We start from the raw sequence: 22,307 nt of genomic DNA, 5'->3' as shown, positions 1-22,307 counted from the left end.
AACTCTCCCGATTGGATCATATCATACCTTTGAATCTAGAACCGATTACACTGTCTCATCTTTTAAGTCTATATAGTTAATATGATCTAATGTAGGAGGTAATATCAAACGTGTATATTCAAACGTACCGAGCAGTGAAATTCCGGATAGGAGTCCGAGGGTCCGACTTGTTGGCTTGGGTCGCTTCGGCGTGAGGGATCGTTGTTCCAACCTGTTAAACGTGATATTAGCTATATATAACATGACACTATCATGCATTTAATAACAATTTTAAGGTGAGAGTCTTTCCAAGGTTGAACGAACAGGGCTGTGAAGTGTTTATCATCAATTCCGCGGGAACGTCTCTATAACTACCTCTACCTGACCTGGCGACTTTACCGCTTTTCTCAGTTTTGAAGAAATTAGCAACTCGATCATCCAACCTGTGTTCGTATCGTCTTCCTCTTCGTCGGCATATCGATAATTTACCACCTGAACTGGGTGGGAAAGAAGAAGCACGCGCTTGCGTACAAATATCCTTGGCCAACTCTTTTCGGTTGTTTGATTTGCCTTTCAATTGAACATGCTGTTGGTAAGCAGCAGAAACTAAGACGGAGCGACAGCGATTCAAATCCATCCATTAGATCTATTCTATGGTCCCAAAGGTTTGCCTGTATCTTCTCGATAGAGAGGCAACTTTAGCATGCTTTTGCCCGTCTTATTATGTTCTTTTTATTGTCAATCCAGGAAGTACATCCCCGGTGAATTTGGGGGTGCCCTTGTGTAATAGATACTCGCCTCCGGGTTCAGACCAAGAGATACCATCCACTCCATTGGCTGAAGGCCACAATATGCTATAGCATACTATACACTGGAATTGTCGTTCATATTTCCATGCCAGACCCAAGAGCATGTGTCCAATTCATGCACTGAGGAGCACACACGAAAAGATACTTACTGAAAAACCGTCGTTGTCCTGGCTGTATACGGATGGAAGATGGAAGTCCCGGAACAGTATGGCCCCATAATCGCTTACATGATTTATGGGGGGTTGCAGTGCAATAGGAGGCGGGTAAGAATTTGAACGAAAGCAAAACTTGCCTGCAGATCTTAAGACTGTGAGCGAGAATATATATGACAGAGCCCTGACTGCAAGCCAAGCCAGGTAGGACAAGGCAGGAAACTGAATTGGGGTTTCGTATTATGTGAATTCAGCTATGCGCCGACAGGTTAAATGTGGTTGCTGGAACATTGGAACAACAATAGATAACAGTAACTAATCGTGCCGCTGTGCAACCCACACCTCGTGTGGATGCACCACACCAAAATGATAAAAATCTTAAATCACATCCTCATTATTGCACTCTATATCAACAACCAGTAGCTAATCTAGAATAAAAAGATTATCTACATCATTCTCAGTATGTGTGTCATCTCTAAGTTGATTTAATTCCTCTTCTGTCAGTGATGTGAGTGAATTATTATCAATTTTCATAAAATCAACTTCAAGTCTCTATCACTTTTTATTCTGCTTATTTTCAGCTTCATTATTCTTACACTGCTTGATTTTTCTATTGACATCTTTAATAATGAAAACTTCCTCTTCTTGAACCTGATGATGAATTGTTTTAGCTCTGTGACATTTACTGATGTTGAGAAAGTTCTTTAATTCAGTGATATATTGCTCATTAAGTTTTGCATAAATTAGATTTACTTTGAATATTATATTCAAACAATATGTCAAGATGAGTGATTTCAATTCAAGAGTATCTCTAATACTTTGTATGATGTTTTCTGCATTATTAATATGATATTTCAGCTTTTGAATTATCTTTGATGAGAATAACTGAGAAGAAGAGATAGATATATGATTTGAATTATTCTCATCTTCATAAATCTGCAATGAAGAAGATGATGAGATTCACTGCTTAATAGTATCAAGAACTCAGTTAGAATTTTATAAATATATATCATATTGAACTCATTCTGCAGCTATTATATCAGATTTAAAGATCTACTTTCATATAGTTAAAAGATTTTATAGAAACTGCTATTTTTCATATTTAATAAGATTATAATATATAGTGTAGTTGACTGCTTTTGAATGATAATACTTATATTTCTGAAATAATAAACTATTCAGAGATTATAGTAAATGAGTAATATGCAATGAAAATTTATATAGAATTATCTTATGAAGATTCACATATTATATGAACTTCTCAGTGATATGAGATTTATAATTATTTATTAAAAATAATTAATAACTTCTTTTTTATCTCTTTTCTATAATAGTATTAAAATATTTAAATTATTTAAATTCAATTTCATTATTTATAAATTCAATATCTGATATAGCAATTCTATAATTATTGAGAAAATCTATCTATATATATCAATTCTTTAAGTGTGTTTTGAAGATCAAAATTATCTGTAATATCAAAGCTCTCTATACTAGCTCCTTGTCCTTACACTGCTTATCATACTGCTTATCAAAACATTTTAAAATCGGATTTTCTAGGTCCTCATACTGCTTATCATGCTCACTTACTAAAGCACTTATCTTCATACTGCTTATCAAAGCACTTTAGGATCAGTACCTTCTAGAGAATCAGTATTATCTCAAAATTCAGCATTCAGAATCAGTACAGATCAGCATTTCCTGAAGAATAGAATTAGTACTTCATAAAGATTTAGATCACTACATTACTAATTTCTCATTTCATGAAAGATTGGAGATAAAATCTATTGCTACTCATTTATGTATATAAATACTCTGAATCTTCAAAGTTTCTTTAAGAGATTTAGTGATTAGCTACTATTCAATTCTACATATATATTTCATTCATCACTATTCTTTTCACTTCATAGCACTTGTAGTATCTATATATCTACTCTTTTATAATCTTAGTTATAGAGCTTTTCACGCTTCCTTTTGATACTTAATTTACTTATTTTAGTATTCTCATATTATCAATAATGAAATAATATGATTATTTATGAATACATATTCAATAACTATAATCAAACCTCTTGAAAAAAATAAAGAAATGATGAAATTAACTTTTTAAAAGTAGTTATAACTCATTCTTCACATTTTTGTCCTTTTTAAAATTTAATCTCATCAAAGTTATATATATCATAGGTGTAAAATTGATATTGCTCAAATAGAATTTGAAGATATTCAAATCATATATTAATATATTCAATATCTTCAACTATCATTTTATTTAAGTTCATTGATATCTGTTTCACTCTTTTATTCTCAGATAGACATTCAATGAATTTATAAGTTCACATCTTGCTGACTTTTAAAGAAAAGGTAGTAGAATTTATGTACTAATGTCTAAGCATTAAATTTATGAAATCTTCAATATATTCAATTATGAGAGAATAATTCTTTTCATCAAATAGCTTGACTCATCATTTAATCATGTCCTTTTAACTTTTATTTAATCTCTTGTTAACTGGAATCCTTGCAGTATTTAGATTTTTTCCATTAATATATACTCAGAAATATTAATAAAAAATTTAAATTCTTATGACAAAGATAATATTTTAAAATTTGAGTTTTTTTAATGATAAGTGACAGTTTTTTGAATATTATCTTCAATATTTTTATCCTTATTTGACATTGTGGTGAGTTATTAATTGATGAAGATGACAAAAATGATGAAATTGCAAGATTTTTATCATTTTGATGTGGTGCACCCACACAAGGTGTGGGTTGCGCAGCGGCACGATTATTAATCCAGGGTTGAGTTTGAGGCGGCGCACTCGGCCCGACCTTCCTCCGAGCATTTCTTTTGGATCAGCATCTATCTGGTATTTTGCCGCAATATCTTCCCGACAAATCTACCATAGAAGCCTTAACTACTGGAATATTCGAATCACTGTATCAGAGACACGATCTTGATCATCAGGTTGAGTTGCGGCTCAACCACATACATCTTGTTTGGTGGCCGACCAATAGGCCGGCCGTCTGTTCCTGCGTCATCTCGAATATCGCCCCCCCTCTTGTCTGTCTATTAGGTGAGGTCATGGCCATGTAAAAATCAAGAATGAGAATTGCAGCGCCTCTGGTGGGCGCTATTGACGAAGTTGACCAATTGCCCGGAGACGCCCGGTTTCTGACCTCATCGTCTTAACAAGACTATCGACGTTGATTGGATCCTCACCAGCAGTTACTCAAGAGACGGCAAATTCAGCAACGGAAGGGTTGACAGTGAACAGGCCAGACACGGGGTTCCATTTTCAACGTTCACTCCGCATTTTTAATTGCGTTCTATCTCCGTGACCTCGAAGTCGACGTCGGCAACTATGCCCTCTACACCGAAACCAGTGGACAGACGCCGCTCTTCAACACAGCAATACACCACCTTCTCGACCCCTCCTCCCAAATCTCGTGGGCGGCCCCTATCAAGCGAGTCGGATTCATCTAACAGCAATGGCGAATCCGAATCTTCAATGGCGGAATCGCCATTGCCTACGGGCCAAATGGCCATTCTTGCCTTCATCTCCCTCTGCGAACAAACCGCTTTCAATTCTATAAGTCCCTATCTCCCGCAGATGGCAGCGTCTTTTCCAAGTGTACATCATGACCAGGTTGGGATGTACGTGGGCATAATTGCATCTGCTTTTGCGCTGGCGCAGTTTGCGACAAATTTCTTCTGGGGCTGGTTATCAGACCGCATCGGCCGAAAACCTGTCATATTATCGGGCGCGATTCTCACTGCAGCCTGTTTCTTGGCCTTTGGTTTCTGCAAGACTCTTTGGCAGGCCATCCTTGTGCAGGCTCTGATGGGACTGGTCAACGGGAATCAGGGCGTGGTCGCTACCTGCTTAGGTGAGATTACAGATCGCAGCAATCAGTCACGAGCATTTACATATCTCCCAGTGATATATGGAATTGGAGGAATCATTGGACCAATTGTTGGTGGCCTCCTGGTCTCAAATGCCAGTCAGGTCAATGAAGACTATCCTTACCTCATCCCCAACCTCGTCTCAGCAGCAGTCTTAACTTTGGAATCTGTCTTAACATTTATATACCTGGACGAAAGCCTTGAGAACGCTAGCACCTTTCCCGAAATTGGAAAGAGAGTTCGAGATCTTTTCAGTTGGTTATGGCAGTTCACGAGCTCCTCACGGCCGACATACTTGCGATCTCAGGGTTCCAGTTACCGGCACTACTCCGACAGCGCAATACGACAAACGTATCATACAGAGTCAGGCGATGAAACCGATACAGATGCCGATTCCGTGTCGGAAAACTCTCCTCTGTTCCACCTCCGAGATTACTCAAATGGTCTCGATCATGATGGGGTTTTCAATAGAGACACAATCCTCTTACTCCTTACATATTTGATATTTGCACTATCGAACGTCGCGTTCAACTCTCTGTACCCCATCTTTGCTGAAGCGCCTCCGCCAACAGGTCGCGGACTTCAACCTCACGACATTGGACTGTCACTCGCCTTTGCGGGCGTTGTTACCATCATATTCCAGATTTTCATTTTTGGAAGGCTGAGAGACAAAATGGGGAATAAATGGTCATACAGAGCCAGCCTATTGGGATTCGTAATTTCATTTCTTCTACTGCCGTTTGTCGGATATAAAGATACCGCTGCACCTAATGGGAAAATATCAAAGAGCTACGTCATTCTCGCGATAGAAATGTGTGCCGTGTTGCTTGTGAAGACCGTCGCAACTGTTGGTGGCCTAACCAGCGCTTTGCTATTGGTAATCACTACAATTTTTTTTTTTTTTTTTTTTTCAAAAGCTCCACGAAACATCTCCTGGTCATTTCGGTACTGACCCCCTAACTAACTACTCCGCACAGATCACCAACTCTGCCCCAAACAACCAGGTCCTTGGCTCCCTGAATGGCCTAGCTCAAACTCTGTCCGCAGCTGGGCGAACGATCGGACCATTTCTGTCCGGGAGTCTCTTTACCCTAGCAACTCAAGTAAAACCCAAAGGCGAGGCGATGGCCTTTGGCATCTTTGGTGGCGTAGCCTTCATCGGCTTCCTGTTAAGTTTCGGCATCAGATCATGCAACATGGAAGCAACAGGATTTCGCAATTCCGACGACGATCATTATAAATCTGATGATGAAGAAAGTTCTAATTGAGTGTTTCCTTTCTCCTGGCTTTTCCTCTCTCTTTTCATTTGTTGTTCCTTTAGGCAAATCGTAAATTGGGTTCATACGCAGAAGCATCCTCTTGGTCTCCAGCATCGTTTTCTTACTACTCACCCGGGCGTTCTTCCGTGTTAGATTATATAATAACCCTCTCATTTTATCGTCCCCGTCGTGTATATATGTGGTTTACATATACTACATGGACTGTCTCCTTCGTTTTTCCAGGATTTTGGAGGTTTACTTTCGGTGTGCTTGTTCTTCTCTCATAATGTAACGGTACGATTGTTGATGATTTCCTTCCCCTTCTGTATTTAGAAATTTACTTTCTCTCTCTGTCTCAGTGAGAACTCCCTCAGCAGACGCGGAATATGCGCATAAGAACAACGGCCTACGGATGGCTCATACCTGTTCTACCATGATTAATGCTTTTCTGCTCCTTAAAAGGAATTTTGCCCGTTACATATCCTTAGAGTTGGCAGGTTACGGGGAGGTTGGATGACGTCTAAACCCGTCCACAGGTCCCTTCGTATATTACCCCTGATGCGTTGAGTATTCCATTTTCCATTTCCCCTTTTCCAGGGCTATGTGAATCGCTTTTGCTTGTCCACATACAACTTCAACTACCGGACCTAGGAATTAGAGTAAGATGAATGCGAGGTGAATCTTATTTCCCAAGCAACTTTCCAACGCAGCGACGGGGGAGTCAATAGTTTTAATGCGCAAATAGAACCGCAATTGACGTAATCCCAAGGGAGGAGGGCACCAGTTGGTGGTGTTCCAATCATCTCAAATACATTTAACGTACACTACATAATATAACATGGTTACCCGTCCCCTAAGCCACGCGGCATGACCAAAAACAACTGAATAACTATTATTATTAATTAAACCTAGGAAATATTTATTCCTGGGTGATGTTGGAACGCATCTTGGGCTTGGTTTCTGGTCTCATCGGTATTGCTTTTTTCAAGCAGTTCTACATACAGAGAACACTCCGTATCACAACCAACAGAATAACAAATGATGGCTTCCCCCAATTCTGGGATTTTCCATCACTCATTGTGGAACTCGTAAAACATCATCCTCCCCAAATAAATAGCTTGGCTCTTGGCTCTCACTGCACATCTGCTTCGAGATGTTTGCTAACATAACATTGGGCGTTGAGGGGAGGCCACGAAGATCTCGAGGGTTATGAAAGGAACTACTCGATGATGGATGTACATCTCTTGGTATCAACAGCAAAACCGAAGGACTTCCCCCCGCCCTTCATTGAACTACTACAAACTCATCTTGGGTATATTCGTTATGCGCGTGTCAATGCAAGGTCCACGCCAGAGAATCTCGCCGGACAAGCTTTCACCAAAAAAGGATGCCTGCCTCCCTTAACTATACAAGAGGAATCCAGGGGCTGAAAACACGAATACAACAAACTAACTACCAGTTTCGATCTGCAGTTCTCCAAACTGGTTATCCGCCAAATTGGCTGGCATATCCTTCCACTGCTCTCTGCGACGTATGCTTTGGTTTTCATGGATAAGACCATTATCTCCAGCGCAGCGGTGTTTGGGCTCCGGGCGGAGAACGGTAAACCCATCCCCTCACCGTCCCGTCCACATCACTTTCATTTATCTCCTAATCTTCTACAACCGGAATAATTACTTGCTCTCGCTCGATGGATTAACTAGAATATGGTCGGATCCCATTGCAGCTGGGTCTCTAGTGTTTTCTTCTTTGGATATCTTTCTCTGGGCTTATCCAACTTCCTTCTTAATTCAAGAACTTCCGGTAGGAAAATACGTATCTGCGAATGCTTTCTTCTGGGGCAGTCGAATGTCTCAAAGATCAGAAAACATACATGTTCCTCAGCATCTCGATTTTGAGCCAGGTATATATATGATCAGATATCAAATATAATGGATTTTCTTTTTGGACTACCATTATACTAATTGTGGGTCTTTTCGATACCATATAGTGGAACCCGGAACTTTGCCAACCTCGTCCAAAAGGCATTGTGGCTCTGACATAGACACTGGTATAGTTATTTTAAATCTCCCTGCAATCATCTATGTATAAATGTCTCACCCATCTTACACCATAGTTAGACATTAGAAGTTCATGACAAAGGACTTAGCTTCTTTATATGTGAGGTGCTCATGGAGAAAACAGGGAAAATATGGAATGTTTGCTCTTTGTGCTAAAAACTAAGCTGCTGTAAATATCATCTGATTACACCGAGCGAATACAGAGGTGTTCTTGTCGGCTAATAGGGGCAAGATTAGATATATCAAAGCGAGCATCATGTCTAGTGAACTATCAGAATCCTTTCAACTTGAGGTTGTAAACATCAAAACACAATACAAGAAAATACACCGGTGAGAAGGATTTAGGGGGATACGGGGGAAACTATGGGTGAATAATATGATGGAAGAATTTTCCGTCTTTGACGTCCTCGAGAAAATCCCGTATTTCAGTTGTTAACCAATTCTCCCGTCAATTAATTGCAACCCTAACCGGTCAGGAAATGCCATATTCCCCCTCACTGAACAAAAGACACAAACACAGAAAACAAATAAGGGGATGCAGACTTGGGAATAAAGCCATAGAAATCGTAATGTGAGGCAAGCAAAGAGGTTGAGAAGTCTCGTATCTTCAAACTCGTTTCTCATGGTAATTTCGTTCCGTCGCATCGCGTTGAGTTTTCCAGAGCCGAGTAACGTTGTTGAATCCGGATACCTTGAAAAAGAGGCTCCGAAGCAGTTGCCATGGACTCGTCTGGGGCAGCAGAAATTAATTTTTTATACCTGGTGCCTCCCGCCCATGGAAACACATAGCGATACGTGTGTAGAGATCTTTCTTTGTCTCCCGCTTACGAATCGAAGCTTCATGGTCAACGAATTTGGGCCACGTATTACGTAGAACCAGTATCTTGACCGAGGCAGCCGCTCTGTCGTAAACGTTCTCGTTGAAGGAATCAGGTATGAGTGTATTCGGAGGTAAGCGGGGCACCATATTGATAATATTCTGATGCCCACGGTACAAGATGTCTTCGTATTCTTGTGCAGGGGTTTTTTGCTCGTTTTGGTCGTTGTCGTGGGGTAACTGGACGAGAAAACTGCCTGCGGTTGCTTCGATGTCGCTGGTTACAGGGCAGATACCGCTTTGGCTGGGTTTGCGCTTAGGAAGCTTCATGAGTGTCATAGCTGCAGGCATAAAGACATTTTTCAGGTCGCGGTAGATATCTGACTCGATATTAATGGGGAATTCTGCTCCAAAGAGGTGGACATACGTGACGTAGATTTCGATCGCGACATTGTATAAGTGGCGTCGATAGCTTTCCATTTCGTCCGCATTTGGCTTTTTGAGCTTCAGGTTTGCTGGAGATCGGCCCCAGGCTGCTTTCCAGTCTCGAACGTGGTTGAGGAACATGATGTTCTCGCCGGAGAAATCGTGGGTAGCGGCGAAGTGGAGGAAGCGCGGGGAGTCGCTGTCTAGAACCTTTTCTAGTGCTGCGAGGCTGTAGTCGCGATTATTGTTTTTCGAGAGAGAGCTGGAGCTTCGGAGAACTTCAAAATCTCCCATTGTTTGTGAGGCACGGGCTTGAATCTTCCGTATAAACATGACCTCGTAAAATGGGAAAAAAAGTGTTGCGAGCTCCATCATCATGATACCAGGTAGAAACCTGCATTTGTTTGAACGAAGACATGTGTTACAAAAGTTAACCGGAATATCTCCTGAGAAAGGGGGGTTGGGGCTGGCGCAGTGAATGAAATGCTCCATCACTTACCACAGCGGCGGGCCCCAATAAGTGTTCATTTGACGGTATGAAAGGTTCGGAGAATACAGAGACCCGAGCCACATTGGAAGAGCAATTAATCTGGCAATTAAGAGCGATCAATAACAGTTCAAACTTCAAAGGGATGGTTCGTTTACCCAGCAACGATGCAAAGTGATGTCTGCAAACGCCAACAATGGACATCTTTGATATTCCGGATCTTAAATAATACACAAGGTGCAAATATCCAAGACCAAAAGAACTGCCAGATGATGGTTGGAAGCCTGATTGAGTGTCCTGTCAGGTAATCATCCACATGAACACATTGCGCGAGATGGGAGGTCTACTACCTACCATTCAGTGCCTTGTCTACACTGCAAACGATTCTCATACTTCGACCACAGCCCATGCGAATTGAATTTTCGGGACCCTATGTAGATGAGTAGAGATGAAGCGAGCTAAGGAAATTTCAGCATAAAGACGAAATCTTCTCGTTCTTCACTAGCTGAGCGCAATAGTTGGAAACCGCACCTCAAGAAACATCCCGAACCCAATTCCAAACATGGTCTGCTTAGCCCAGGTCAGATGTGTCCACCAACACTTGAATTTGTTGAATGGACAGCGAATTTCCTCTGGCGTGGGATCGTTGGTGGTGCCATCATCTTTGAGGAAACGCTGCTGGAGAGTTGCCACGTTCAGCAGTTGGATGTTAGAAGCCTGGAACAGAGCAATTCCAATGGGTAGTACTCCACACATAAACCAGAACTCGAGGCCACAAGAGATAGCCCCTTTGAGAGGATAGGCAAGTATGTAGAATCCCCCATATCCATGCAAGAAGATGACCGAACAGGTAGCCAGGGGCACATTGCGCATACGGACAGAGGGAACTGTCTTATTACACCAAAGCCCGATGAGGCCCCAGAGCACGAGGAGAGTCCAGACGATGTCGAAACCCACGTAGAAAACTCCAAGGGCGTTGAGGGGTTGGAGGCCCTTGTCCCAGCCCGGCAGGGAGTTGTCTACCATCGTGTTGAGCAATGGAGCTTGGTTGAGTTGATAGGAGCAAAACAGAGAACGAGATCGGCAAGATGTAGGAAAAGAAAGTTAACCGGTCACGGAATGAACCAAGTTCGGAGGGAAATAGAAGATAATAAAGAGCAGCATCAGACGACAAAGACATGGTGTTATTCGCCCTCGCTAAATGTGTTATTGCACGCATATAGGGGAGTGAGAGACGGAGCAGAAAGTAGGTAAAATTTCTATAGAGAATCTAGAAACATGTAGATCCTTGATAGAGCGACAGTTACTCGTCCCACGGGGTAGAGCAGCTGTGCCACGAATAAACATTGATACACACAAACACACACACACACACACACACACACAAACACACACACACACACACACACACACACACACACACACACACACACGCCATTTTAGTGGGAGCTTAGAATGGTCTGTGGTTAGGTTTATGCTCTGCTTCCTGACTCGTCTTTTTATATACCTGTTGCCCTCCTCACGGGTATGTGTCAGGACGTTCTGATGCGTCTGATTAACATCAGGGGTTCAGGCCGTGGGTTAAAAGCACCAACCCCGCGAAGCATCCATACGGAGATGTGTTGATTGGATAGGAGTTTTCCTATACCGTATATCCCCCATGACATTTGCGCCTGCAGCATGCTGTGGAAAAAGTACGTATGAATTTGAAATAAGAGTACTTTGTTCAGACTGAACAAACACATGTAAGAAATACAAGTGGCTTTGTAACCCGGAAAACAGACGAAAGATAGGTTCCCCGTGGAAGATGAAATAAGCTTTCTCAATTGAGGTTGGAGATACTAGTCCATTTTAAAAGCATGAAATTGGAATAGCTGGATTCATAGTAGTGGAGAAATTCCTGGAGCCAACACGAAATAAAATAATGTAGCTGCTAATGACAACACGAGACCGTAGTTGACTTGATTGTCGCATCAATGGATAACGAGGAACAAAAACGACCATGCCCGATAGTCTGTAATATTATCCATTGCATCTAAACCTAATGAAAGGTAGCACGGTTCAAGCATTTGGGGGAAAGGGAACGTGGGTATTGTGTAGACTGAAATTTTGGCATCAAACATGCTCCGCTCAAAAAGGTATACTTTTAGATTGTACCCCAACTGTGTAGAGTCGTTCCCTTTGCAGACAGGCCATCTACGCCAACTGCGGTGACACAGAGGGGAGATCGGTACAAATAAGACCCAATATTCACCGGCGGTTTCCAGGTTCGGGATTCACACACAATAGCCCGATCCAAAGTCGTGGGATAGAAACCTAGAGGGATCAAATGCTTGGAAATAATAAGTATAAAGCTGACAACTTGAAAAGGTCCAACATAGATCATACTAAAAAGCGTCCTCAGCGATCTTGGTGTAAAAGATACTATCATCGCCCGGAGGCATCAACTACTATCTAGTGCGTAAGGGTGTCATCACCGGACAAAAGGGGTAGTAAGAGAAATATAATTTATACACACCTCACCCAGCAAAAGATGATGTTGGAAAAAGGCCCCTTTCGCCATTCATCTACCCATGTTAGAGTAGAATTATATCTGGTAGATAAACGCCTAACCCCGAAAGTTCGTGGGTATAAACAGCATGGAGAATATTGATCTATTGATATCTATTGTCATTTAAAATATCAGTCTATGCTTCAATGAATAAAGTGAATCATCGAATAAGCGATAGGGAGGGGCAAAGGTTCAGAATATGTAAGAAATTGAATATCACGGCCGAAAACTGCTATTTGAAGCTCTGGCGGGAGCTTCACAGTGAACGGATCAACCGCAAATTACCGCATCATATGAGGCCACAGAGAGGAGAAAGGAGGAGTAAATACAAGGGAAAATAATTTGCTTACCAGTTACTAGTCAAGTAGTTGCACAGCGTGGATTGTTAGCAGATGCCATTATCATCGATGGCTTGTATTCTGTAGCAAATACTTCCATCAATCAACGCATCCATCGCAATGGGCCACTTCCTACCCTGCAACACCGTCATCGCAGCCCGTTGAAATGAGGCGTAAGAGAGGCATATGTATCCACGGGAATTATTAGTTGAGCTCGGTTTATAAATAAAACCCTCTGTAGAAGAGGTGTTCAAAGATTAAACAAGAGAAAACTGAGAATTGCCCTTTTTAAACAGTTTCGCCTAAACAGGGCTAACCTGCATTCGGCAGCCCTAGTTGGGGCAATTAAGCGAGATGTTTTGTGGGCAACCAACTATTGCTGCGACCAACCCGAAATTCGCGATACCAGCCAGGCCCAACACATCGACGACGACGGCATCGACAGTTCGACAAGTTCTCCCCCTTCTCAACCCCTACGCCTATCCACACCCGGTCGATTGTGAGTTTCCGCCCATTTTATCCGTTTTTCCCGCTGCCCTCGGTCCGACTTGGATATATCGTCTGTTGCTTGTCCGCCAGACTAACGGTCCGGCATCTCCCATTTGCGATCTAGGTAGCCCTTCAACGCCATGGCTCAAGTCGATATCAAAACCTCGTCATGGAAGCTCGTTGAGGTCGGCCGTATTGTGCTGATCCGGAGCGGTTCTTACACGGGCAAGCTGGCTGCTATCGTTGAGATTATCGACCACAAGCGCGTATGTGACCTATAAGTCCATTAATTTCGGAGGGAGAGAAAGGAAGAAAGAAGTTACTACATTCCTCTATAATAATAGTCGTGGTTGCAAAAAAGTAATTTTTTTTCGGAAGTACGACTTTTTAACTTTTGGTGGAATTTCCCTTTTGCAGGTCTTGGTCGATGGTCCCGCCGGTCATGAGAACAAAGTCGTTCCTCGCCATGCCATCTCCCTCTCCCACGTCACCCTCACACCTTTCACCATTCCCAAACTCCCCCGCTCCGCTGGCACCGGACCCGTGAAAAAACTTTGGGAGAAGGAGGAGATCGATTCCAAATGGGCCAGCAGCTTGTTTGCTAAGAAGAAGGAACAAACTGACCGGAGACGAAACTTGACCGATTTTGAGCGGTTCAAGGTTATGAGATTGAAGAAACAGGTGTGTTTTGCGCTGTTTTGTCTCGGGTTATATGCAGAGTGGAGGACATATGACTTTGGGGAATTTTGAAATCTATCGACGAATTTGGCTTTCTTCATCACTCGTGAACCCCACACGCTTCCATTACGAAGTATACTAATTTATCTTTCTTTCTTTATTATTTTTTATTTTTTACAGGCCCGCTATGAAGTGCAAAAGGCACATGCTAAAATCCGCGCTTCCTCTTCATAAACGGGTTTAATGGAGTGTTGGTTGTTGTGCGGGCGTTGAAAAGGGCCGAAAATGGGGATATATGGGTTCTGGCGACCGGGTGAAGAAAACGCTCGATATCCATTTTGTTCCTGAAAATTGCTGTAAACAAATTTCGTTTCAGAATTTGAAACGGCGAAATCGTTCAATTAATTTTACTTTCTTAATTTTCCGTCTTGCTCTCTTAATTCAGCATACAATACACGGCACATTGGACAACTTCTTGGGAACTTCCGTTCCCGTGCTCCCGTGCTCCCGTTTCAACGATCTTGAGATAACGAATTTCATAATGATATCAGCATCCCCCTAATGTTCCCTATTCCACTGTGCACGCACATCTTTCCGCCCACACTAGTCGTGACCATCATGCGATTGGAATTTTCCGACCGACGATATGGCCCGCCAAAACACTTCTTACTGACCTTAACATTATACCTGTCAATTTATCAATTCAATATAGAATTGGTTCCGTGATTAGTTCAGAAGACGGTTACAGATCAATTCCAAAACATAAAAGTACATGCCGTATAAACGAGTCGTTGCTCGCGGGTTATGAGAACATAAGCTTAAATCGCGTTGCGATTGTAAAAATGTTTATTGTCCATTCACTGCTATTTGGCGCGATGGCCAGCTCAAATATTTTAGACAAGAGGGCTGCTTATTTTCTCACAAAAAATATTCTGCAAGGTCTCCAGGTCAGGTTCTCAGGAAGCTCAAACAGCTCCCACCGCAGAATAAGAACTACCCGTCAAAATATAACTTCACCTCGCTCAACCCTTCCCTATTTCCAGTGTATCACCAAAGGAAGTGCTAGCATCTTCTCTGAACCTGAGATACAATGATCGCTCCCAGTTTGGACATACAATTTCGGCCTGTGGGGTGGAAAGGAGGGTGGGTGGTGACACCCACGCTCTCAAATATAGACAAAATTTATGTAGGATTGGGTTATCTACGCCACATCACGTGATAAATATCACGTGCGGCACACAGGCGTGGGGCCACGGCTAACCCACATACGCCCAACAAATTTACATTCAACAAAAATTGCCAAACTGACAACCTTGCGGCGATTGGCAGCAACCTTCAGCTTCCTTAAAACCAACCATGTCTTCTTCCCGGATAGAGGAGCTTCCCGACGATGATGTCGCCCCCAAGACCACCGTCGAAGATGCCGCTGATAGCTCAGAGTCCGAAGCTGAGGGTGCTGAGGAGCCCAGCATCCCAGGTGGAAGCGCTGTTACCGTCCACTCCCGCAACGAGAAGAAGGCCCGGAAAGCCATTGGAAAGCTGGGACTGAAGCATGTCCCCGGCATCACTCGCGTTACTCTCCGCAGACCGAAGGGTGTAGGCAATATGACTTTCTTTATTGTTTATCCTGAGCACGTTGGAAACCGAACTGTCTAGAAAATTAGGCTGTTCATTGTTCTATAAAATGATTGCGTACTGATGTCGTTTGTGAATTCTAGATCCTTTTTGTCATCAACCAACCAGACGTCTACCGATCCCCCTCTAGTAACACCTGGATGTAAGTTGCAACCCTACATTTTGCGCACCAGAAGGTCGAGATAGAAAATATGGCTAATGTTGTTTAAAAGAATCTTCGGCGAGGCTAAGATCGAGGATATGAACTCCCAGGCCCAGGCCTCTGCTGCTCAGCAACTCGCTGCTGCCGAAGCTGTTGGCAACGATCACGCCGGCCACGACCACGCGCACGATCACGACCACGTCAAGGGCAAGACTGACGAGGCTGCTGAGAAGAAGGACGATGAGGAAGATGACGGAGAAGAGGTCGATGAGAGCGGACTGGAGGCCAAGGATATTGAGCTGGTTATGGCCCAGGCGTCTGTATCACGAAAGAAGGCTATCAGGGCTCTTAAGGAGAACGATAACGACATTGTCAATTCTATCATGGCACTGAGCGTATAATCCCGTAATATACATGTTTTGTGTTCTGTGCCTTTTCCTTTCTCAGTACTTTTACCAAAACATTTTTACAATGTCAAACGAAAGCCCTTGTCTCTTTTTTAGGAGCTAGATTATGATTTCCTTTTTTTCCTTCCTCACTATGCAGTCTAAACCGCTGCGGAGGAGCAAGGAGGTGTACAATCAGACTCCAAATAACTCGTATTTGAATCCATCAGCCTTCTCTCAGTCTAAATCCCTGCATCTGCATGTTCCCCATTTCGATTCCTTAAGAGCATTTGCTTCACAATGACATACCCGCGATTTTGATGCCAAGCCAACCGTTTAAATGTGAATCACGTGACTCATTGATTCTCGCCATTTCTCGTCGAAACAACCTCATTCCCCTCCCAAATTCCGACTGTGCACATTGAAACCCAGGTCAATCACCGCATCAACTCCACAATTAGAATCACAATGACTGTAGCAGTAAGTCAATCTATCTCTCCCATTATCCGCTCCCATCCCTCCCCTCGAATCTACCAACAAATCCCATATCCCCGTCCCACTCGAAAACCCCCAGCCCTGAACGAACCGAGCCAATCTCTTTAACCCTATTGACCTTGCAATTCAACAGCGGAGCGCAGCTCTCAAGCTCGACTGGGCGAAAGTGTTTACTTCCCTCGGACTCCGGGGCCAGACCGCCGCCTCCCTCGCCGCCTTCAAGAAGCGCAACGATGATGCCCGCCGCAAGGTGCAGGTTCTCTCCGACCAGCCCCAAACGGTCGACTTCGAGCACTACCGCAGCGTGCTGAAGAACCAGGCCGTTGTCGACGAGATCGAGAAGCACTTCAAGTCGTTCACTCCCTCCACTTTCGACGTCAACAGACAGCTCAAGGCCATCGAGGCGTTCGAGGCTCAGGCGATGAAGGGCGCGGAGGAGACGAAGGACAAGGTTGAGCTTGAATTGCAGAGTCTCGAGAAGACGTTGGCGAATATCGAGACGGCTAGGCCGTTTGAGGATCTTACGGTCGTATGTTTTCAACCTCTCCAACCTCTCCGTTGGTTTCTGTTGTTGGTAATCTATATGTGGATATGGGATGCTAATGGGATATTTTTCTTTTCTCTTTTCCCACACATAGGACGATATCAGCAAGGCTCGACCGGATATCCTCGAGAAGACCTCCCAATTGGTCTCCAAGGGCAAATGGATGCCCCCCGGATACAAGGTTCGTTTTTTCAATTCCCTCCCCCTCATCTAGGGACAAATACCAGGACCCTAGTAGCCCTCCGGAATTCCATCCAATCAACACAGAATGGAATTCAAACTTATTGGACAATTCTAATGCTAAATCGTTTTTGATACTACTAGGAACGATTCGGGGACATTTCCTTCGTGTGAACTAGGGTTTTCTCTTTCCCCATTCGGTTATTTTATCTTTTTGCTTTGCCCTCCAAAGGTATTTGTCCCATATCTATAACATGTCACATATAGAGCAGGGTTGGCCAAAAGGAGTGCGTGAAAGGCGTGTATGAGAGATGTGAGGTGTTGATGTGGATGTGGCTCCGCTGGTCATTTGCATTATCGACTCCAGAATTCCCCGGACGAGATGTGTATAGAATTTATGTTTTGTATTAGAAGTGATTCTCTTTCCCACTATTGCTCCATTCCTCGATAATCTTTCCCGGACTCCATCCACATGATGTTTTCAATAGCGCAACTCAAGCAGAGAATGGCACACTACCTAAAGTCTGGGAAAAGGGTGTAAAAGCGATGGATTTCCCGATCGGATGAATTCCACTGATTAGGACCATGCGAAGGCAGAACGAGGTCTTGACGCCTAGAAAATGTCTGACAATTTCTGTAATCGGAATTTTCCTAATCGCTGTGATGTATGCCCCGAGTCTCCGCGAAAACTCTCCAAACCTTCCCCATCCTCAGAGTAAAAGTCGCGTTATACCACATTCTAGATTTTTTTTTTTTTTTTTTTTTTTTTTTTTTTCAACGGCATCACACCACTCCAATCGAAACCGTAGAGTGTATCTCAGAACACGTCTCTTAATCCCGCCATTTATCTGCTTGACGATTAATCTTCTCTCAACTGGTTATGTGATTGCTATTCTTATTAGGAGAATATTGTTTGCGTGTATTGAACTGCCTAGCCGAGATCTAAACGTAAATATAGGGAGTAACCTCATCAAAGCAGCCGTAGTCAACGTACAGTTCTATTTAACTAGGTAACTATATTATAACTCGTTAATTAGGTATAACATGCACAATGATAAAGGTAACTAGCCTCGCTTAGTTGTAAGATTATGTTGGCCGCCGAAGAAACATAGTTTCACTAACCGGAACTTTGTCAGGGCTTTCATTTTTTTTTTTTTTTTTTTTTTTTTTTTTCAACTTCTCCGTAGTTTTAACAGACTTTCTGGGCTCTCCTTTTTACTGTTATGGAGACAGACCATGGAAACCCCAAGAGCACAGGCAACGGGAGGTCCGGAATAAGGGACATGTTTCTTCTTCTTCTTCTTCTTCCTATTTCGGCTTCTCCGCCAACGACAATGCAGGCTCAGTGAACTGCCCGCAGCAAGGATGCCGAATTCTAATCTAACATTGATAAGGGTCAGGGGCAAGAGACACAAAACTTCAGCATCTGCAGTCGAAGATGTGGCATGCAAAGCCCGCGTAGCGAACAGGAATAAATCCTGCTCGTCTCGCCCGTCTAAGCAGTCGGCCAAACATAATAAACATTCTGATAAAATTCGTTTACGTGATGGTAGTCGTGCTAAGATGGTAGGCAAGCGGGTCGGCCACCTCGAAGCCCTCCCAGTCGAATTGATAGAAAAAATATTCCTGCTTTCACTGGAGTTTAATTTCGCTAGGGCTTCGCCAGCTTTTGGGGCTCTCCTATCCCGAAAGCGTGTCTTCAGGATTTTGACGTTTCTTGCGTTCTACAACAACCCGAGACCCGATGATGGACGCAGCGCAGCATATATCTCGAACTTCCTCCGGCCACTGGGATACGTCCCCCTGGGTCCCAATGAGCAAAAGGCTCTCCAAGCCGAGGTTATCAATTGCCGGTGGTTTAATTTATCCCTTCTGAAGCAGTGCCATCGTGATGTGTTTCAGGTGACGTTGCAGAACTTCGTGTTTGGGGATTCGCCATGTTCATTTGGGTTGGTTCTCGACAACCCAGATTTTGATCTCCTGGCCAAGCACCTCGATCAGAATCCAGAGGATTGGGGAGCCTATTTCAAAGGAAAGGACCGGCACGGCCAATCTTGTCACTTGGAGATAAAATTCCACAGGGTGGGCGTTATGTCCAATGTGCTTTGGGCTCCTGATTTCCTCCCGATGATTGTTTGGACGGTCCCGGATGAATTTTTCGCGGAGAAGCCTTGGACGGAAGAGAAATTTCGTCTTTTGCATTCCCTCCTCTCGCATGCGCCCCACGACTTTTTGCTATCCGCACCGAACTATCTTCGACCCAACACAACGATCGATATTTCACGAGACAAGATACAAGGCTGCATCCATCATGCCATCACCCTAGAAAATGTTGGACTTCTTTCTATGCTGCTATCATGGGATGAAAGGGCTTATCGCTACTCTTCGGTGCTGAGTCCAAGCACCCAGAATACTCAGAGTCCTGAGAGTTATGGGACGTCCGGCGAGCGCTATGGGATTCCCGGCGAACATTTCGTAACTGCCACCCGGCAATCCGAGCATCCAGGTCTCTTTCAGGTGCTGCTACGCGCGAATGCGGAATCAATCCCATATGACGATCTGGAAATAACATCCTGGGCAATGAGGCAAGAAGACCGCGCTTTTGGGGAATGGTTACTCAATTATATGATCGACGTTCCGGCTCGGAGACGAGATAACACTCCGCTATTCTCGGGTGGGTGGGCTACAAGGTTTGCCCGTCACCCCGAGGACTTCCCCGACGATCCCGACTGCTACATTTGGTGGAACGCCTTTGAAAAGTACGTGGAAGAGCATGTGGCCGGGTTGGAGGCGCCTGAGTTGGTGATGAGATAGCATAGGCTCATTTCACATGTGCATATGCTGTAGTTACGTGTGGTTCATGCATATTTAACATTTCGTATTTTCCGTGCTTCTACAACTCCCCTGCAGCCCCAATCTGAGGCCTACTATACCACGGCGACTTTGTGTCTCCTGACTGATGCTGTTGGTTATATCTCTACCTGTTTGTGAACGAGTTATGCTGAAAGCATTTAATCAAAAAACAGAATTGTCTCCTTGATTTCCCCCTCTTTATGTGTTCTCTACGCTATGCTCGTGTGTTGCTTATAAAACACGCAAATAACCAGAGCACCTGCCAACCAGACCACATTTCAGATCATGCATGCCTTATGTTCACCAGCTTTTTGCAGTATTTTCCCACACCTGCGCTCTTTAATACTATGATCACACTGAAATCAAAATTCATTTGAGGGAAATCAGACGATAGCATGACAAGTAAGTGTCTTGTAAATGTACACTATTTCAATAGATCCTTCTAAGGATGGAGTTGGACGGACAAGGGAAGCTGTTTTATCTACCAATCATTTCTTTCATCCAGGTTCGTTACATTCATAAGCAAAAAGAAAAAGGGCAAGATATGAAAGTCTTTTTGAGGCCCATAGTGCGAACGCCCCCTTGGCATATAGGCAAAAACCCATAACCAAGAACGGAAACCACAAAATCAACCCCTAACCATAGAAGATAAATTTTGAAGAACTAAATTACTTCTCAGACATCTCCCGTTCCCTCTCCTTCTGCTGAAACTTCGCCATGAGCGCCTTAATACTCGAATCACCTGTAGGAACCTCCCCCCTGCGCTCCGTAAACAAAATCCTCAAAAACGGATCGTCATCCCGCAACATAGCACACCTAGCCGCAACGCGGTAATGCGTCTGTCTGACAGGCCAGGGAAATGTATAGCCATAATTCTTAGCGCGGATGTTCATACCTAGCATGTGCTTGAAGGTTTCTAGATCGCGGTCGACTATTACTTGGCGTAGGACTGCCTTGGAACGTTCGCGCCGTTCGTCTTCATCAATATAAGCTTCCGTAGATAGTAGTGTGAGAAATTCCAGCTTCTCGGGTGTCCAGGGTGGGCAGAGCAGCCGGTCAGGCATCCTGCAGGGCTCCCGGAAGCTACAAGATGGGAGTCGAAACACATCTGTTTCTTGGAAGATGGGGCTTCGTTCGCGGATCTGGACAGAGCCGAAGTTGAACCAGATGGCGATTTTTCGAATGTCTCTGCCGCTTTTTGAGGCTCCATTGCTCGTGCCGGTGGGGCTGTTATCGGGATTGAGTGTGGGTGTGGGTGTGGGCGTGGAAGATATGGTAGTGGTCGTGTCATTCTCTTGTTGCGCCTTGTCTTGCTGAGATGGTTGAGGCTCCCGGGCTTTGATGGTAAGGTTACCGCTACCCCGGCTCCCTGGAGGTCGGGGGTCGAGGCGGTTCATGGACTGCCAGTATGGTTCAAGGTTTTCTAACAGTTGACGGCCCGTAGGAGAGATGATGAGATGACTGCACTTTTGACGGAGGACGTGTTCAACGTGCTCCCGCTGACATTTCCGCATTAGGGGTAAGCTACACCACCGGCACTTAAGGAGTTCAGTTTGTAGGGTCGCTCGTTGCTCAGTGGACAGGGAGAAGTATTCGAAAGGGAGGTAGACTTTGGTAAAGAAGTCAGTCCGTGCGGATTCGTTGCTGCTGGTGAAGGCAAGCCGGATGAGCCAGGTGAAGATAACGTTGTTGGACAATGAGAGGGCTACGGGTAGAGAGGCTCTGGGAAGATTGATTTCTAGACATTCGAAGAATATTTTCTGTATCAGTTCGACAGGAAGTCGTTCTATGGGCGCTTTTCTCAACGAATGATGCCATTCCTTATGCGGCCATGGCCCGCTGGCAGCAGAGTGTTTAGGTATCGGTGTCTCCATTGGGATTCTCGGGATATACATATATATACTTGGACTCAGGACTCATGAGTTATTAAGGGGGGACAATCGTTTGGCCTCCCAGTCGTCTCCAGATATCCACAAGGAATATGCAAAAATACCCTTTCCCTTGTCCTGCTCTCGGGTTGTGAGGCAGCGACAGGGCAGTGGCATATATGCAAGCCTTCTGCAATGCAAATATATCCGGTAGTCAAACCAATATGCTGCGGGAAGAGCCCGATAGCCAGAATCCAA

At 44.0% G+C, this 22,307-nt stretch overlaps 9 protein-coding genes across 9 annotated transcripts; 6 read left to right on the top strand and 3 right to left on the bottom strand.

The window, feature by feature from the left end:
- Nucleotides 1-104: 104 nt before the first annotated feature.
- PAAG_04575 (hypothetical protein) lies at nucleotides 105-616 on the bottom strand (the record flags this gene model as incomplete). Its single annotated transcript, XM_015845304.1, has 2 exons — nucleotides 105-211; nucleotides 304-616. The coding sequence occupies 2 exons, from the start codon at nucleotides 614-616 to the stop codon at nucleotides 105-107; spliced, it is 420 nt and encodes a 139-aa protein (XP_015699530.1).
- Nucleotides 617-4,299: 3,683 nt separating this feature from the next.
- Nucleotides 4,300-6,109, top strand: PAAG_04574 (hypothetical protein; the record flags this gene model as incomplete). The annotated part of the gene is made up of 2 exons (XM_002793618.1): nucleotides 4,300-5,718; nucleotides 5,819-6,109. 2 exons carry the CDS (start codon nucleotides 4,300-4,302, stop codon nucleotides 6,107-6,109), a joined length of 1,710 nt encoding a protein of 569 aa, XP_002793664.1.
- A 2,796-nt stretch (nucleotides 6,110-8,905) lies between these two features.
- PAAG_04573 (hypothetical protein) lies at nucleotides 8,906-10,916 on the bottom strand (the record flags this gene model as incomplete). The annotated part of the gene is made up of 5 exons (XM_015845303.1): nucleotides 8,906-9,797; nucleotides 9,903-9,992; nucleotides 10,049-10,174; nucleotides 10,245-10,348; nucleotides 10,422-10,916. 5 exons carry the CDS (start codon nucleotides 10,914-10,916, stop codon nucleotides 8,906-8,908), a joined length of 1,707 nt encoding a protein of 568 aa, XP_015699529.1.
- Nucleotides 10,917-12,945: 2,029 nt separating this feature from the next.
- PAAG_11895 (hypothetical protein) lies at nucleotides 12,946-13,282 on the top strand (the record flags this gene model as incomplete). Its single annotated transcript, XM_015847462.1, has 2 exons — nucleotides 12,946-12,952; nucleotides 13,110-13,282. The coding sequence occupies 2 exons, from the start codon at nucleotides 12,946-12,948 to the stop codon at nucleotides 13,280-13,282; spliced, it is 180 nt and encodes a 59-aa protein (XP_015702950.1).
- Nucleotides 13,283-13,408: 126 nt separating this feature from the next.
- PAAG_04572 (60S ribosomal protein L14) lies at nucleotides 13,409-14,180 on the top strand (the record flags this gene model as incomplete). Its single annotated transcript, XM_002793616.2, has 3 exons — nucleotides 13,409-13,534; nucleotides 13,686-13,949; nucleotides 14,127-14,180. 3 exons carry the CDS (start codon nucleotides 13,409-13,411, stop codon nucleotides 14,178-14,180), a joined length of 444 nt encoding a protein of 147 aa, XP_002793662.1.
- Nucleotides 14,181-15,302: 1,122 nt separating this feature from the next.
- On the top strand, nucleotides 15,303-16,124 carry PAAG_04571 (nascent polypeptide-associated complex subunit alpha; the record flags this gene model as incomplete). Its single annotated transcript, XM_002793615.2, has 3 exons — nucleotides 15,303-15,542; nucleotides 15,665-15,723; nucleotides 15,794-16,124. The coding sequence occupies 3 exons, from the start codon at nucleotides 15,303-15,305 to the stop codon at nucleotides 16,122-16,124; spliced, it is 630 nt and encodes a 209-aa protein (XP_002793661.1).
- A 453-nt stretch (nucleotides 16,125-16,577) lies between these two features.
- PAAG_04570 (ATP synthase D chain, mitochondrial) lies at nucleotides 16,578-17,502 on the top strand (the record flags this gene model as incomplete). The annotated part of the gene is made up of 4 exons (XM_002793614.2): nucleotides 16,578-16,589; nucleotides 16,738-17,133; nucleotides 17,243-17,329; nucleotides 17,473-17,502. 4 exons carry the CDS (start codon nucleotides 16,578-16,580, stop codon nucleotides 17,500-17,502), a joined length of 525 nt encoding a protein of 174 aa, XP_002793660.1.
- Nucleotides 17,503-18,693: 1,191 nt separating this feature from the next.
- Nucleotides 18,694-20,142, top strand: PAAG_04569 (hypothetical protein; the record flags this gene model as incomplete). The annotated part of the gene is made up of 1 exon (XM_002793613.2): nucleotides 18,694-20,142. One exon carries the CDS (start codon nucleotides 18,694-18,696, stop codon nucleotides 20,140-20,142), a length of 1,449 nt encoding a protein of 482 aa, XP_002793659.1.
- Nucleotides 20,143-20,849: 707 nt separating this feature from the next.
- Nucleotides 20,850-22,055, bottom strand: PAAG_04568 (hypothetical protein; the record flags this gene model as incomplete). Its single annotated transcript, XM_002793612.2, has 1 exon — nucleotides 20,850-22,055. One exon carries the CDS (start codon nucleotides 22,053-22,055, stop codon nucleotides 20,850-20,852), a length of 1,206 nt encoding a protein of 401 aa, XP_002793658.2.
- Between the last annotated feature and the right edge of the window lie 252 nt (nucleotides 22,056-22,307).

The sequence above is a fragment of the Paracoccidioides lutzii genome, assembly GCF_000150705.2.
Source record: "Paracoccidioides lutzii Pb01 unplaced genomic scaffold supercont2.11, whole genome shotgun sequence".
Taxonomy (NCBI): domain Eukaryota; kingdom Fungi; phylum Ascomycota; class Eurotiomycetes; order Onygenales; family Ajellomycetaceae; genus Paracoccidioides; species Paracoccidioides lutzii.
Note: the sequence above shows the minus strand (reverse complement) of the source record. Positions and strands in the feature narration are given on the sequence as shown.